The sequence below is a fragment of the Pogona vitticeps genome, chromosome 6 (genome assembly GCF_051106095.1).
Source record: "Pogona vitticeps strain Pit_001003342236 chromosome 6, PviZW2.1, whole genome shotgun sequence".
In the NCBI taxonomy this organism is placed as follows: domain Eukaryota; kingdom Metazoa; phylum Chordata; class Lepidosauria; order Squamata; family Agamidae; genus Pogona; species Pogona vitticeps.
Window position 1 is genome coordinate 85385081 of NC_135788.1, and position 17752 is coordinate 85402832.

At 42.6% G+C, this 17752-nt stretch overlaps 1 protein-coding gene across 1 annotated transcript in view; it reads left to right on the top strand.

The window, feature by feature from the left end:
• The window catches only part of LOC110080276 (mucin-17), a 26607-nt gene extending 9560 nt beyond the window's left edge, over positions 1–17047 (top strand). The window contains exons 2-8 of the mRNA XM_078377751.1: positions 4432–4592; positions 7817–7879; positions 9101–9263; positions 11141–11302; positions 11625–11728; positions 14401–14462; positions 15730–17047. Coding sequence (XP_078233877.1) covers positions 4487–4592; positions 7817–7879; positions 9101–9263; positions 11141–11302; positions 11625–11728; positions 14401–14462; positions 15730–15846 — 777 coding nt within the window. The 5' untranslated portion in view covers positions 4432–4486 and the 3' untranslated portion in view covers positions 15847–17047. The remainder of the gene's footprint in view (positions 1–4431; positions 4593–7816; positions 7880–9100; positions 9264–11140; positions 11303–11624; positions 11729–14400; positions 14463–15729) is intronic.
• The last annotated feature ends 705 nt before the right edge of the window (positions 17048–17752 follow it).

Genomic DNA, 17752 nt, shown 5'->3' on the forward strand with positions numbered 1-17752 from the left:
CTACTGGGATCTGCCACACAGTTACACTAAGCTGCCACCAACCATTCCCTATAAAAAGTCACACAGACCAGGGATGGATTTTTAAACAGTAAAAGAATAAGGTTTATTTTAAATACAAACAGGGTAAATAAAACAATCAGGTGAATAAAATAAAGTAACGTGGCTTATTCTCACACACACAAGCATACAGTTTGGTTCACCTAGAACCTTTAACTTAAAGCACAGACCCTGAACCCATCAGTTCTGGCTAACCAACAGACCCCTGAACCTTTCAGGTTGGTACTCTGACACACAGTAGTACCCTGTCAGACACCCAGACTCCCACAACAGCTTCTTCTTCCCCAGCTGCTTCTTCGTCCCAACCCAGTGTCTCACAGTCTGTCTCAGCATCTACTCTTCACCACACAGGCATCACATATTTATACAGTACAGCCCCTCCTCCTGATGTCCCGCCTTCCACTCCCCATAGGATGGAACTTTCCCTCCAAACCCATGACAGACAGGTAACATCAGTGCTGTTATGTAACAGCTACCACATTAAAACTCCCAGTGGAAGAGCCCCCTTCACCTGAAACCGACTTTATATTTGAGGACATTAATAGAGAGAGATCTCAACTACTCAGTCTTGCCTTCATACCTTCCATGTTGAATTATGTAAAGGACGCTTGGGGTAAACCACCTGTAAATTTGCAGGTGTACAGAAAACATGTACCGAACACATGGTCCCAATACTGAATTCTTGGCGAAGCACCCTAGCCCTAACTCCATCATAGTTGAATCTAATCTATCCAAATCTAGAGGCAAATCTTCTATTTCTCTAACCAACAAGGAGGGCAGGAAGCTCAATGTCATAGCATGCAGAATTTACTCACTTCAATCATTCCTCCTCCGAGTCTCCAATTATCAGGCAGCTATGGGTGCCTATCAACGCCATTTATGGACCAAGAGCCTGCCAATTTTGGAGTCTGTTCCTGGGTCTATCAAATCTGAGCTCATCAATGCTCATGCTGAAGCCACATCTCTGGCAAAGCAGCAGAGAATCACTGCCAGACACACAGCAGAGGCAGCTTCAAATACTTTATCATCTTCCCTCTCCATCCATAGATATGCTTGGCTGAGATCCACAGGCTTAAATGACAATGTTAAAGCCAGAATCGAAGAGCTTCCCTTTGACGGCTCTGGTCTTTTCAACAACAACAAAAACGATGAGACTATGGAGAATCTCCATAAAATTAGAAAGACAGTAAAATCATACGCTAACCTGCAGTCCTTTCGTCCCTATAAACCTCAGTACAAACAAACCCAATGCTACCAGCAACCAGCTCAACAATACCATCATTACCAACCATACAGACAATTTCGACCCACACAATCTGACAGGTCATTCTCCATCCTGACACCCTCGACATCATCATCTCGACCACAAAAACAACAGCATCAACACCAACCCTTCTGCAAGCCAAAAAGAAGGGTAAGACCTATCAGCAGTACTAACGTTAACATCCTATCTCCAACCAATTCCTTCTCTTCGTTTTAAATCAGATTATGCCCTTACCTACCCTTCTGGCAATCCATTACTAATTACTCCTGGGTCCTCAACATCATTTCCTCTGGTTATCACTTGGATTTGACATCACCATCAGGTGATGTCAAATCTACCCCTTATTCAGAGGCCTTATTTGAAGAGATTTCCACTCTTATTAATAAACATGCCATAATTCAAGTGTCACCATCTGACTTGATTAATGGCTTCTATTCAAGATACTTTGCAGTACATAAAAAAGATGAGGGTCTCCATTCAATACTTGCTCTTAGGGATCTAAACAGTTTCATTCAACCCCGTAAATTCAGAATGTTAACACTCGACACCATTATTCCTCTTCTTTCCCAGGGGGTTTGGTTTGTGGTGATCGACCTGCAGGACGCATATTTCCATATATCTATCCATCCGTCCCATCAGAAATTCTTCAGATTTTGCTTCAACAACTCCATCTACCAGTTCTGTTCCCTGCCATTCAGGCTCTCAATGGCACTGAGAACTTTCACAAAGTGTATGGCACCGGTCGCAGTGCACCTTCATCTACAGGGCATACACATCTACCCATACATCGATGACTGGTTAATAATAACACAATCTCATCATGATGCCATATGAGCAACAGAGATCACGCTCGACATGTTAAAGAATCTCGGGCTCAAGATCAACCATGCAAAATTGCAGCTGGAACCGCTCTAAAGGATCACTTATATTGGAGCCCTCCTCGACTCCAAGAGCATTCGTACCAATGGAAAGAATAAAGAAACTGGAAAGGGAATTCTGCCATTCCATCCACAAGCTCTCATTTCAGCCTACCATGTCTAACATCTCCTAGGGCTCATGGTGTCTGCGACATTGGTAATACAACATGCCAGACAAACTCCGGTCACTCCAATCAGGGTGCCTCTCACTGTTCAACCCAATCAAGGATCATCAGAACACGAACCTTCAGGTGACACCAGAGCTAGCAGACCAACTCACCTGGTGGACATCCACATTGAACCTTCGGGTTGGACGCCCATTCACAGCAACTGACGCTGCAAGCCACCATCGATGCCAGCCCGTCAGGATGGAGAGCACACTGCTTGGATCACAGAATTCATGGCCTGTGGACAAAACAAGAGATGTTGCTTCACATCAATCATCTGGAACTCATGGCAATCACCCGTACTTTCCATGCCTTCCTGCCTCTTATAAAGGGACAAGTAGTGCAGCTGGCAATGGACAATATGACTGCACTGTACTATATCAACAAGCAGGGCAGCACACACTCCCTGTCCTTTTTATACTTGGCCATCAACTTATGGGAATGGTGCTACCAGCATCATATCTTCCCTACTGAGGTGCACATCTCTACAGAGGACAATTACCTGGCCGACCATCTGAGTCACTTGACATCGAGGACCCACGAATGGGCCCTTAACTACTCAGTTTTCCATCAACTTTGCTGATGTTGGGAAAGTCCCAAGATCAATGTCTTTGCTTTGAAGTTGAACATGAAATTCGAGATATATTGCTCTCGAGCCGTAGCAGACACCAACTCCATTGGAGACGCATTCATTATAGACTGGTCAGAGAACCTGCTATATCTGTTCCCATTGATACCACTCATCCAATGGATGGTGATCCGACTCCATCACTTTTGATTCAACATGATCTTGACTGCACCCTGGTGGCCCAGACACCCCTGGTTCACTTACCTGAGTTGATGTCAGTGGACACATTCCAACTTCCTCAGGCTCCTGACCTTCTAACGCTGAATGAAGAGATGGTCTATTACCCAGACCTATCGTCACTGAATCTAACAGTGTGGAGAATACTCCCGCCCTGAGACTCATCATTGATCGAGCCCGAAAACCATCAACTCAGCTCCTATACGATAAGAAATGGAAATCTTTCCTCAAGTTTACCAAAAAAAAAACCTTACCTGCCATACCTGTATCCCTCAAAACGTTACTTACCTTTATACTGCACCTCTTTGAGTTGGGACTGTCTCATTCAACTTTAAAAGTTTATATGTCTCATTTAACTTTAAAAGTTTATATCTCAGCGATCATTGCTCACCAACCAGACGACCCCGCCTCAGCAAAGCTCTTTACATGCCAGATGGTCAAAAAATTCCTTAAGGGGCTGAAAAACATCCACCCACCACACCAATGTGTTGTTCCTCAATGGTCGCTACAGATAGGACTAAATGTGCCAATGCGCCATCAGTTTGAGCCCATGTCCTCTCCGAATTTGAAATTCCATACTCTCAAGATGGCATTTCTTGTGGCTATTACATCTGCCAAGACAGCCAGTGAACTCGTAGCCCTCCGGTCTGATCCTCCCTTTATTCACCTCCGTGAATTTGCACTACCCATCCACCCTCTCCTCTGTCCGTCACGGCTATCTTTCTATCATATAACACTGGCCCAGCGGATAAAATTTTTTGGAACTGAGGGGAATCTTGGGTGGGAGGAGCATGTGCCTCATGCGGGATCATACCATAAAATTGTTACTTTTAGCTCTAGAATATTCCAAGAACATCAGCGCAGGCGCAGAGAAGACCCATTTGTGTGAATTCACAGAGGTCCACTCAAAGAACTATGGTTAGAGGTAAGTGACTTCTTTTTCTCATATTACTTGAAGAACTGGCCACCTAGTGTTGAACCCAAAGTTTGTCCAAGAATAGAATGGGCCATTTATTACAAACTGCCCATATAGTCTGTATCCCAAGTTAGTAATAAGTTTGTAATTAGAGAGTGTCAATTCAGCTTTTGTTTGTGCTGACAGTCCAGATGGGGCTTACCATTAGAACAATAATTTGGCCTGTCTATAGTAACGATTGCAAACAAAAACAAATATCTTTTCAGTTTTTCCTTTCTACCTGTCAACATCCTTTTTTATCTAAGGCGTGGCAGCATCATTGTAGACCACAAAATCATCATTGAAGCTAAGGTACATAACATGACCGAGAGCAGCATCGATACAGTTCTCCAGAATGTTTCAGAGACAGTGTTGCAGACAGTGGTTACCTTGAACGCCACCCAGGAGAACTGTTCAGATGGCCCTGGTAAGTTTCAGGCAACAGTGTCCTCGTTCAAGGAGGTATGTTCATATTAATGTTTCCCAGCAGCACCTTCTTGAAATAGCAGAGCTCTACAGAGAAAATGCACCAGTGATATACCACAAACCCATTTCCCCCTTGAGATCAGATAAGAAACAAAACAAAACAAAACAAAACAAAACAAAACAAAACAAAACAAAACAAAACAAAACAAAACAACAACAACAACAACAACAACAACAACAACAACAACAACAACAACAACAACAACAACAACAACAACAACAATAAAGTTGTAGCACTTAAAGAATAACTGCTATATTTTAATGTGAGCTTTGGTGGATCAAGTCCACTTGCTCAGACATGGGAGTGAAGCTACATAGCAATCATTTGTGAATGGCTCAATGATACGGAAAATGAAGTGAGAATGGTTGGTTAGTATAATGGACACAAATTGCAACTTGATTGAGACAATATGAAATTTCACACTTGGTAATTAGTCCCTTGTGAGCTTTTTTCAAGTCATCCTTGAGCCTGGAGGCTCAGGTTTCGGTGGTGGCCAGGAGTATGTTCACCCAGTTAAAACTGGTGCGCCAACTGTGTCCATTAGTGGAGATGTCTGATTTGGATTACGGCAACCCACTGCCCATAAGACTGCCTTCAAAGACAGTTCAGAAAATTCAGCTGGCACAAAATGCAGCGCCCAAGGCTGACTGGGGCCAGTTACAAGGAGCACATCACTCCTGTTATAGTAGTTCCACTGTCTGCTGGTCCATTTCTAGGGCCAATTCAAAGTGTTGGTTATTATGACCTGTAAAATCCTATACTGTATTGTTTGAATCTGGTCTGTCTGAGGGATCTTATCTCCCATACAAGCCTTCTGAGCTTTTTAGATCTTGACAGAGGAGGTGCTTCTCTTAACCCCATTGCCTTCAGGTGGGAATGTGAGAGAATTGCTTGTGGCTGCTTCTACATTCTGGAATGCCCTGCCCCACAGGTAGCTAAGCTGGTCCTCTCCCTTTTGGGCTTCTGGACACATATGAAGTCCGTCTTTTTTAGACAGGCTTTGAACAGCTAGGCCATTTTTGATCATGTATGCTGGGTAAAATCATAGAATGGAGTTAGTATTATTTTTATGTGTGTTTTGAGGTATTTTGAAACGACAAATGGGTCCAAGTCACAAGTCCCCCTCAGAACCTCTAGTCGAGTCCGAGTCAAGTCACCAGTTGAACTGGATTTGGACTCGAGTGCGAGTCACAACTCACGAGTCCTCATCCCTGGGATTTATAGGTTAAAACCAGTATTTTGAATTGTGCTCAGAACCAAACCAGCAGCCAGTGGAGCTGTTGTAACAGGGGAATTATGTGATTCCTGTAACCAGCCCCAGTCAGCAGTCTGGTGGTACTGTTTTGAACTTGCTGAAGTTTCCAAGCACTTTCTAAAGGCAGCCCCACATAAAGCATGTTACAGTAATACAGCTGTCATGTAACTAAAGCCTTGTTATAATTTATTTTGGTTTTAGTTGGTTTGTTTTTAATATTTTGTGACCCCCTTTGGCTCCTTTAATTGAGAGAAAAGTAGCATAGAAATAAAATAAGTGTAAATAAAATAAACAGCATCACTCCTTTTGTAATATATGGCCCTGTTTGGGCATGATTTAAAGTATGTGAAGCCTACACACTGTTGATGGGGAATGTATTATCACTGCCCCCTTCATCATCGCTTTATTCACAGAAACATGGCTGTCTGAAGAGAGACTGCTATACCTCAATATAATCTCCATGAACTACTCACACACACAAACATAGTTTCTCACTCACATGGAAAGGTTATATGGATACAGGAAACTGTCATAAGAACCTAAGAAGAGCCCTGCTGGATCAGGCCAAGGGCCCATCTAGTCCAACTCCCTGTACCTCACAGTGGTCCCACTCTGGGAGCATGCGAGACAACTAGATACCTGTCTCCTGATACCCCTCCCCCGCATCTTGCATTTTGAGGTATCATTTTAAACTTGGAGATTTTACATCCCCATCATGGCTTGTCCTAAACAATTATGTTTCCATGATTAAAGAGACAACAGAGGGGATGAGGGGATTATACTATTTTCAGTGCATGTGGGCCCCAGAAGGTTTAAGGTCTGACTGAATAGGACTTTTATTTTTTAGTTAGGGTGTGTGACCACACTGAAAAGTGGAGGAGAAATATCATACAGTTCAAGTGCAGATAGATGTTTTACTTCATGCTGTTGTGTTGTGCTTTGTTGTTTAAGGCAACAAGAAGATGGACAGGGCAGTGTGCTTTTTACCACAGGTCATCAGCTTGTACCATTTCAATTTTTAAAAAGCAACTAAGTTACTTATTAGTTACTTTAAAAGCATAAGGATTAAGGGCTACTTTTTAAAAATTGTAACTACAGTGATGCCTCGCAAGATGAATGCCTCGCGCAACAAAAAACTCGCAAGACGAAAGCGTTTTGCTATTTTTTTGGTGACTCACAAGACAAATTTTTCTATGGCCATGCTTTGCAAAAGAAATAGGAACACATTAATTAAATTTCAGTGCATTCCTATGGTAAACTACACTTCGAAAGATGAAATTTTCGCAATATGAAATGACTTGCAGAACAAATTATTTTTGTCTTGCGAGGCATCACTGTATAGCAGTAATGAAATACTAGGGGGCACTATAATTATAATTATAATTTATTAGTTTTTATGGGTTCCAAGCCTAAAAAGGTTTTAAAGAAACAGGGGAACATACAGAATATTCTTAACATTGACATTTAAATGAAGAATGAAAAAGAATAGTTGAGGAGGGAACTATAGGTTTGTTACTGCAAACCCGCAAAGATCCAGCAGAGTTAATGTTTTCAGGTCCTAATGGCAAAATAACACACACGTTCAGCTTCCTCCAGCACGACATGTGTATTTACAGCATATACAAATATATAAAGCGCAGCATGACAGCATGGAATCATCAAAGTGAAGGGTGGTACATGTTCTCTGTTCATTTCATATATATATACCCTTGAGTATCTGCCCTTGCCCAATCAGAGCAGGTGTTGCATCATCCAGGCACCACCTCTCCAGAGTCACTGTGACTCAGCATTTTACACATCTTGATATCATGGCAGCTCATTAATGCTTCTGTTCTGTTCAGGCCTGTAAATTTTCAATACTCTGACAAGGTAAAAATGTTTCAGTGCAAATACCTCTTTCTTTTTTCAGATTTTTGTTTTTTTGTTCCAGAGGAACCAATCCGCAATGTAACTTCAAATTTCTCAGCAGAAGGTGAGTTCTTTCCAATGTAGAAAAGGATGGCCCATGCTTGTCTCTTAATATCACTGAGTACAGTACAGAACCAGCCAACCATTAACACGATTATGCGAGTTGCAGTTCAAAAATATCGGAAGGGCTGCAGTTGTCCACCCTTGTTCTAAACCAAAGGAGATCTACTTGTCTTCATGCTTCAAATATAAAACCATGGAATGAGGATTTCTGGGGCCCCTTATATTGGTTTGTTACACTGGTATGTAGACAGAATTGCCACATAAAAATAATTCAGATAGATAGATAGATAGATAGATAGATAGATAGATAGATAGATAGATAGATAGATAGATAGATAGATAGATAGATAGATAGATAGATAGATAGATAGATAGATAGATAGATAGATAGATAGATAGATAGATAGATGGATGGATGGATGGATGGATGGATGGATGGATGGATGGATGGATGGATGGATGGATGGATGGATGGATGGATGGATGGATGGATGATGGATGATGGATGGATGGATAAAGTAGTATTGCAAACATAAACTTTAAAAAAATGTTTTTATACATATATAACATATATACATATATAACAAAACAATAACAGCAGTGCTATAACACAGCCCCAAACTGGGTGATACAATTTGTACACCTCAAGTTCTTTTCTCCAGCATCAGAGTGGGAGTAACTTGTTGAACCAGTTTCTCCCCTGCACAAACGAATTGAAATTCTACTACCGAAACCAAAGTGGCAAAGGGCAGCTCCCGCCTCTCCAGCTCTCCTCCACTTTCTAACTCTCAAATTGTGAGCCACAGTCCCCTCCTAGGATTTCCCCATCCATTGGGCTGAACCAAAGGGTCCATAAGGTTATGCTGTAACTGGGCAGAGCAGGCAGACCCCCCCCCAGATGCCAACATTAGAAGGCAATGAAATCTAGAAGTGAATCTACTGGGAAATTTTAGGAAAATGAACAGCAACCTCCCATCCCCATCCCTTTCTGTTTTTAAGAGTACTGTATACGCTTCCATTTTTCCTCACTTAGGAATGAATGAGAGATGGCGCCACTTGCTCCAGATGCCAAAATGGCTAGTTCCTGCTCTGGCACATCCTCTGGAGTGGCTGCACTGACCCCTTAGCTGGCTTCCCACCATCAGTCCAATTGGTGGACCTGCATATGCCTCCCCACATTTCATTAGATGGCCTTATCGTTTTCTTCTTCTTCCTTTCCCAGAGTATTGCAAAGCAGCCATCGGGCCCCCATTTGCACCCTACTATTACCCTAATACAACATCAGGCAGCCTGAGATGTTTGTCCAACTGCTCTGAAGACAACCCGAAAGCCTTCAAATGCAAATACGGCATTTGTCGCATCTTGAAAACAGGGCCTCAGTGCAAGTAGGTGGAGAGAAGAGTCTTTGGATCTAGTTTCTTCAGCCCATTCCTTGCTTGAACTGAAACAACTTTAAATGGCTATCAAATGATTAGAAACACTTCTGCCATGCTTTTCTGTATTGGGAGAGACACCTAAAGCAACTCCTTTATCACTGGCTCTGAGGATCCTCAGAACCAGACATTCTGAAAAAGAAGCCAGCTCTGGCAGCAGTTGCCTGCTCTCCCTTCCTTCCTTTCTTTCTTTCTTTCTTTCTTTCTTTCTTTCTTCCTTTCTTCCTTTCTTTCTTTTCTTTCTTTCTTTCTTTCTTTCTTTCTTTCTTTCTTTCTTACTCTCTCTCTCTCTCTCTCTCTCTCTCTCTCCTCTTTCGGGCTGGGGCTGTCCCAAGACATTGCTGCTTCGTGTATATTGCTTCCATGGCATCCTTCTGCTCCTTCTTGTTTGATGAAGGTGGGTCTTTCTATCCTCCTGTTAGGGCAGAGGGTGGGTATAATGTCATTTTCCTTTCATTCATTCATCCATTCATTCATCCTTTCAAATACCACTGCGGGCAAGAGACAAGGCTTCGCTTTCCATCATAACCATTGTCAGAGCCTGGGAAGATGCAGATAATGCACAAAGTGACAGCTTAGAAGCAGGCAGAAAACAGTCCTAACAGCCTTATTAAAAATGATCATGTGGTAATCCGTGAAGTGGCAAAAAAAAGTTTTAATTATAAAACCACATTAAAAGCAGAAGTAGAGGGTATCACTGGAATGATCCCTGGAATGTAAGCGAAAACTTCCTTCTCCTATCTAATTATAGAGACATGCATAACAAGAGAAATCATGTTGCTAGGGATAAAACCATTGACAGAATCCTGTTCATTAGGACTACTGTATTAAGTCCAATACTGTAGTATATAGTATAAGTATGTGCAAGCAATTAGCGATGCTTTAACTGAAAGCTGCTTTAACTGGTCTATTTCACTCTGCAGAGCTACCATGATTCTTGTAGTAGCATTAACTGTTTTTCTTCCAGGCGACAAGTCAGACCCAAAATGTTATGCCTGTTTTTGTGCAATAATGCCTGGATATGACCTTAATGTGAGCGCACCTGTAATAAGATTTGGGTGCCCACTATAATAAATGTCAGCAAAGAAGAGTCACTGCTTAATAAGTCAGCACTTGTATTTCTGGTCTCATATCAGCTGCATGACTTAGCACATGACAAAAATGCTTTGATTTTGTAACTGCTGGTGTCAGGAAAGTTAATTGCTGGGATCAGGGGTAAATAGTTCCCAATGGTGGGGTCCTGATGCAACGTTCTCCATGAAACTCGATTTAAAACAAAAACCCGATTTCTTTTTTCCCATTCCTTGGTGGATGTCAAGACCACCATTCCAACTTCTGATGCAACACTGACACTTTTTTAATGGCCGCGGATGACCCGAAATGCCCCCCCCCGCAGCGTTTTCGCGACCTCCGTAAGCAAGGGGAGGGCGCGAAAACGCTGATAGGGGCCATTTCGGGTCATGCGGCGGCCATTTTGGAGCCACCGATCAGCTGTTCGGCGGCTCCAAAATGGCCGCCGGAGCCCCAATCGTCACAAAGCGAGTGCGGCGATTGGGGCTGATCCGTATAGCGATCCCCAAAAAGGGATCGCTATACGGATTTTTCGTTAAACGGTGCACTCGTTAAGCGAGGCACCACTGTACTGTCTTCTGTACCAGCAACATTCAGCTTAAAGCCCTCCAGATTCCTGGCTAAAACATTCTTCTCTATCTCAGTAATACTACTTTATGAGGGTTGGGGCAGGTCAGAAACAACTAAATATTACTGAGTGGTGCACTGCAAGATTTGGAAAAGAGTTCACCTAACCCATCTCTATCTCACTCCTATAGCTGCAATGATTTGGACCTATATTGGTACACGGACAAGTACTGCCAGACACGCATCCATAAGAACGACGTTGCCCTCGGCCTCCCACTGGCTATCCTCTTTGTGCTCAGCATCATCCTGTCTGTTTTGGTCTTCAGGGCCAAACGGAAGAAGTCCTCGTCTAGGTAAGAGGCATAGGATGTCCAAAGGTAAGCTGAAGATTAGTCCTGGGCCTCCTGCACAGGGAGGCTGCCCTGATGACACTGTTGTTCCTGGCATCTATGAGGAGGATGCCCATGCATTTGTTGGGCTGAGGTGAGTGATAGGGCTGGACGTCTGGATGCCTTAAGCGCTGAAGAGAGCCAATGATGATTAAACAAATAATGGTGTCCTGATGTACAGCATATCATTATGGAAGGAAGGGGAGATGAGCTTGTGCCCAGGCTGATTGTATCCTTCTCTCTGCTTTTGGGTCTTTATAATGCCCTTTGTCTGTTGTTTTTGCAGTTGGTCTGATGATTCTGAGCTTTGGTATGAAGAGGTAGAAGAAGACATGTGGAAGTCCTCAGAAGTTCTTACCTTCAGGAATGAATCAGCATGTTTTTCAGATGGTAAGGACACATTATACAACCAACAAAGTGAAGAATGGGGGATGGTGTGGCAAGAGGCTTGGCCAACCATAGAATAAGACTTACTCTTTAGAACTTTGGTCCAGAACTCTTTATGCTACTAGACATCAACACTACAGTCTCATTATAAAGAAACCATGCGTCGCCACATGCACAGAATACTGTACAGCTGCTCCACAAAAAAGAGCTGCAGCTAGCCTCCCATAGCTAAGCTTAAGAGGATGGGTTTCTGATGTCCAGCCAAACTGGAGTCATGCCACAACATTATGTGTGTATGTTCCTTAACCACAAAAAGCTGTGGGTCAAACTATGTGATACAGTTACCATGTAATTAGAAGTGAACAGCATATTATCAGCAAATAATTCCATCAAAATTCAGTGCGTAAGCAATCAACTTGCAAACAAACCCTCCTCTTATCTTTCAATAACCAAAGTTAATTTGCAATATGTAGGGTGGAGGAAAGCTTGTGCTAGGATAAGCAGACTCATTTTCATTCCTTGAGCGCTCATTTCTAATGCTACGTGCATTATTTTTTCTTGTTTGACTATAAACAATATCTGATATTTTGCCAAGTCTCTGTTCTACTGTGCAAAGAGTTCTATAAAAGTGTTCTCGAAAGCTTTCACGGCCCAGATCCAATGGTTGCGGTGAATTTTTCCGGCTGTTTGGCCGTGTTCTGGAGGTTTTTCTTCCTAACATTTCGCCAGTCTCAGTGGCTGGCATCTTCAGAAGACAGGAGTTAGAACTCTATGTTCTGGTGTAGTGTGTGGGATGTTGAATATTTGTAGCTGTGGGATCAGGTTTTTGTTATTTTCAGGAGATTGGGTGTTTCCTGTGATCAGGGTATTTTTCGTTATGACTGTTTTGTTGTGATAAGGGGGGAGATGATCTGTCACTGTGATTGATGGGTATTGTTATCTAGTCTTTTGTGCAATGATCACTGGTCCTTGTGGCTGGGTGGAATTCATTTACCTTTTTGCAGGCTGTATTTTTCACTGCTGGGACCCAGGACTTGTTGATTTTTAGACTTTCTTCTTTTTTGTTGAAGGTATACTGGTGTTTGTGGATTTCAATGGCTTTCCTGCGTAGTCTAACATAATGATTGCTGGTGTTGTCTAGTACTTCTGTGTTCTGAAATAAGATGACCTGTCCAGTTTATTTCAGGGCATGTTCAGCTACTGCCGATTTTTCCAGTTGTTTTAGTCTGCAGAGTCTTTCATGTTGTCTGATTCTGGTCTAGATGCTGCGTTTTGTGGTTCCAATATATTTGTTGTTGTTTAGTTGTTAAGTCGTGTCCAACTCTTTGTGACCCCAAACACCAGAGCACGCCAAGCCCTCCTGTCTTCCACTACCTCTCGCAGTTTGGTGTTGGTCGCTTCGGTGACACTGTCCAACCATCTCGTCCTCTGTCGTACCCTTTGCCTCTTGCCTTCACACCTTCCCAACATCAAGGTATTTTCCAAGGAGTCTTCTCTTCTCATGAGATGGCCAAAGTACTGGAGACTCAGCTTCAGGATCTGTCCTTCCAGTGAGCACTCAGGATTGATTTCCTTTAGAATTGACAGATTTGTTCTCCTTGCAGTCCAGGGGACTCTCAAGAGCCTCCTCCAGCACCACAATTCAAAGGCATCAATTCATTACCGGTCAGCCTTCTTTATGGTCCAGCTCTCACTTCCATGCATCACTACTGGAAAAATCATAACTTTGACTATGTGGACCTTTGTTGGCAAGGTACTGTCTCTGCTTTTTAAGATGCTGTCTCGATTTGGCATCGCTTTCCTCCCACGAAGCAGGCGTCTTTTAATTTCATGGCTGCTGTCCCCATCTGCAGTGATCAGGGAGCCCAAGAAAGTAAAATCTATCACTGCCTCCATATCTTCCCCTTCTATTTGCCAGGAGGTGGTGGGACCAGTGGCCATGATCTTAGTTTTTTTGATGTTGAGTTTCAGACCATTTTTTGCATTTTCCTCTTTCACCCTCATTAGCAGGTTCTTTAATTCCTCCTCACTTTCTGCCATCAGAGTGGTATCATCTGTATATCTGAGGTTGTTGATATTTCTTCCGGCAATCTTAATTCCAGCTTGGGATTCATCCAGTCCAGCCTTTCACATAATGTATTCTGCATGTAAGTTAAATAAGTAGGAAGACAATATACAGGCTTGTCGTACTCCTTTCCCAATTTTGAACCAGTCAGTTGTTCCATATCCTAACTGTTGCTTCCTGTCCCACATATAGGTTTCTCAGGAAATGGATAAGGTGGTCAGGCACTCCCAATATATACCCTACCACAATTGCAAGGCATCCGGTATACTCCTGCAGTGCTGAAGGGGTCCCCTTTGTCCTTTGCTGCCTGTAATATATGCTGTGTTTTTGTGGTGGGCCTGAATACTGTTTGTAGGTTGTGTTTTTTTCAGCAGTTTCCCCATGCGGTCCGTGACCCCCTTGATGTATGGAGGAAATATTTTATTTGTGGAGGGTTGTTTTTCTTCTTCAGAAATCTCATGCCCAGCTTCAGTGTGTGGATCTGCTGTGTGAGAAAATAATTCTCCATGGGAGGTCTGCTTTCAAGCAAGCCTTGCACAGGCCAAGCGTGTCAGTCTGGATTGTGGCCATTAATTTGTGTGTGTGTGGGGGGGGAATTCTTACTTTGCAGGGAGCCAAGACACAAGCCATGCTTTCCAGCCTTCTCTTCATCTGGTTGACACATCCGTAAAGGTCTGTATAGCTGGACTTCCCTCCCTGCTTGAGTTTCTGATTTATTGTCTGTAGGGAATAGTAACTGGTGCAGATCTTGTGAGGGGTACACAACAAAATGTTGCAGTGCATCACCAAACCTTAACAGGATTGCTCCTATGCAGAATGCAAGGCAACTGCAACAACCTAGGCAGTGTTCAAGCAGGCCCATGGTGTCTTTATTCCCCAATCCACCCATTTGCCTTTTCCAAATGACGCTTAGGGCTGGCCTAAGACATTTCAGCTGCCAGGGGCTAGGGAGGGGGTAGCCCCTTCTCCTATTCCACTTACACAAGCTGACCAACTGACAACTGATATTTAATTCAAAACTGACGAGAGTGTCCTGCATCAAACCAGAAGGCAGCATGGCAGGTTAAAGGGGCAGGGCAGGCTGTGCAGAACATGCCACTCTACGGTCCAACAGAAAGAAAGAGATGTGGGGGGTAGTTGCCACTGTTCCCTCCATGTAACTAAAGGCAGGTACTGTACGTCACTCTGCTTAATGGTAGGGCCAGCCCTGCTAACACTAAACATATCATGGCTTCTGGAAACTAATAAGGATGTTCTGTCCTTATTGACTGTTTTGAGGAAAATAGGCTCCCTTTTGGTGTGCTTTTTTTATTGTGTTACATTTCCGGACGTGGTTGTGCTGTGGGTTAAACCGCAGAAGCCTCTGTGCTGCAAGGTCAGAAGACCAGCCGTCGTAAGATCGAATTCACACAACGGAGTGAGCTCCCATCACTTTGTCCCAGCTTTTGCCAACCTAGCAGTTCGAAAGCATGCAAATGCAAGTAGATAAATAGGGACCACCTCAGTAGGAAAGTAACGGTGTTCCATGTCTAGTCTTGCTGGCCATGTGACCACGGAAACTGTCTTCGGACAAACACTAGCTCTACTACGGCTTGGAGACAGAGATGAGCACTGCCCCCTTGAGTCGGACACGACTGGACTAAATGTCAAGGGGAACCTTTACCTTTACCTCAGCATAAGTTGACACACCACTTTATGCAGTCACCTTATTTTGGATTTCAGCCAATATCTGAATTATGTATTAATTGAAATAATGATTTTGTGGAATGTATATTTTTAAAAATGCCACACTGTAACTTCACCAGTGATGACTAATCAAAGATGATTATTAAGATTTAACATGACTCCTTTCAATCAAGTCTGAATAGCAAATGTGACACTTCTGGTTCATTCTGGTTTCTAACAAATCCTCACAGACTACCTTATGCTTCTCTTGCAGCTGAAGTTCCAAAAACCATCACGGCAGACCTCACCTTCTGAGATGCTTGAAGAACGTGAAAGATCCTCACAGAATCAGACTGAAAATGCAGAAACAGTCTTAGTCACAAATTTGTAGTGGTAGTATCTATCACTGTAATTTTCTTACGTTCCTCTGAGATCTGCTTCCTGGTGGAAGTGTACCATGGCTCAGTTAATAAGAGAAAAATGTATTGAAAAAGTGTGGAATCCATAGGATGTTTTACACAAAAGTGACAGAGATACATTCCACTCCGTCTGCGCTGTTTTCCCACCCGCAAACCTTTTTGCAAGTCACCTGGTCTAGTTATGATACAAGACGTACTTTCATTCTGATCTTATTACTAATTTCATGTTTCTGTTCTTATCCTCTCTTTTCTGACATTTAAGCTTCTAGTCTGCCATTCATTCTTCCACTCTAAATAAATCATCTCTTCATCCTAAAAGTCTTGAATTATATCAATCCTCTCATTTTCTTCTTCCTAGTCATGAACTGCCCAATTAAGGAGTTGGAAATAAAACCTTTGAAAAACAAATTGCAAGAATTTCAAAGAAACATAAGGTAGTAGTATAGTTGTGCCCCGCTGGACGATTACCTCGCTTGATGATGAATCCACTTAATGTTGAAGTTTTTGCGATTGCTTTTGCAATCGCAAAATGATGTTTAGATGAGGGGAATTTCACTTAACGCTTCAGGAACCAATTTTTCGCTTTACGATGATCAGCAAACAGCTGATCGTCGGGGTTCAAAATGGCCACCGGCTGTAGAAAATGGCTCCCCGCTGTGTTAGGGACGGATTCCTCGCATTACAGGCACCAGAAAATGGTCGCCGAATGGAGAATCTTTGCTGGACGAGCAGGTATTTAGCCCAGTGGAATACATTGAACGGTTTTCAATGCGTTTTAATGGGTTTTTAAAATTTCGCTTGACAACGATTTCGCTCTACAGCGATTTCGCTGGAACAAATTGTCATCAAGCGAGGCACCACTGTAATAGGAAATTCCAATTATTCTGTTGGGAGACAGTTCTGACAAATATGGCCCTTCCAAGAAATTCCTGCCTAGTGTGGCTGATAATTTTCTTCTTTAAAAGTAGAGGAGGAAAAGAAAGGAGTAGCTATCATTGACTTGATTCTAACCAATAGAGATGACTTGGTGGAAGAAGTGGCAGTAATCGGAATTCTGGAGGAAAGTGCCCAAGTTCTACTTGAGTTATTTTATTTATTTATTTATTTAAAATATTTCTACTGTGCCTTTCTCCTTAGGAAGGATGCAAGGAGGCTTACACAATTAAAAGAAAATATTTAAAGCTAAAAACAATTATACAGTACTAAAAAGGATCAAACAAATACCACAGTAAAATGGTAAACAGAAGCAATATCAAAACACAATCAATCCATTAAGGCACAATATTTAAAAACCCCACTCTATTTTAATAGGTATACATAGCATAGTCTTTGGCTCCCTCTAGTGGCCAGTTCTGGTAACTTCATATTTAGAACCATATATTTCTAGGATTTTTATTTTAATATTTTCAATATTTTAAGACAATAAGTGAATCAGCAGATGCTGACCACATGGATATCAGGGTTCTACTATATAATTTCTTACTGGGGATTTCTCAGCAATTTCTGTGCAGCATTTTCTGTGTTCTTTCCATGCCACACACGAACATGTAGTATTGCAATTATGGGAGAAAAGGGCAATGCTCTAAAGACAATATGAGTGGAGTTATAGCACTTTGTAAGATAGTTTATAGCAGCTGCAATGGAGGACTCTTGGAAGTAGGAAGTAGAGGCCTCTCAGGAGGCACAGGCGATGTCCTTGAATTGAGGGTCCAGATCCAGGATAGACTTTCTGCTCAAATCCTGCAGCTGAGCCCGTGTGGGGCCAGGCAATACAGTATTGTATCTCTGTTCTGGGCAGAGAAGGCTGCTGGAAGCAGTAGGCAGAATTCTGTTGGCAATTTGTGCGTGTGTGCGTATCTAGGAACACAACCAGCTTTA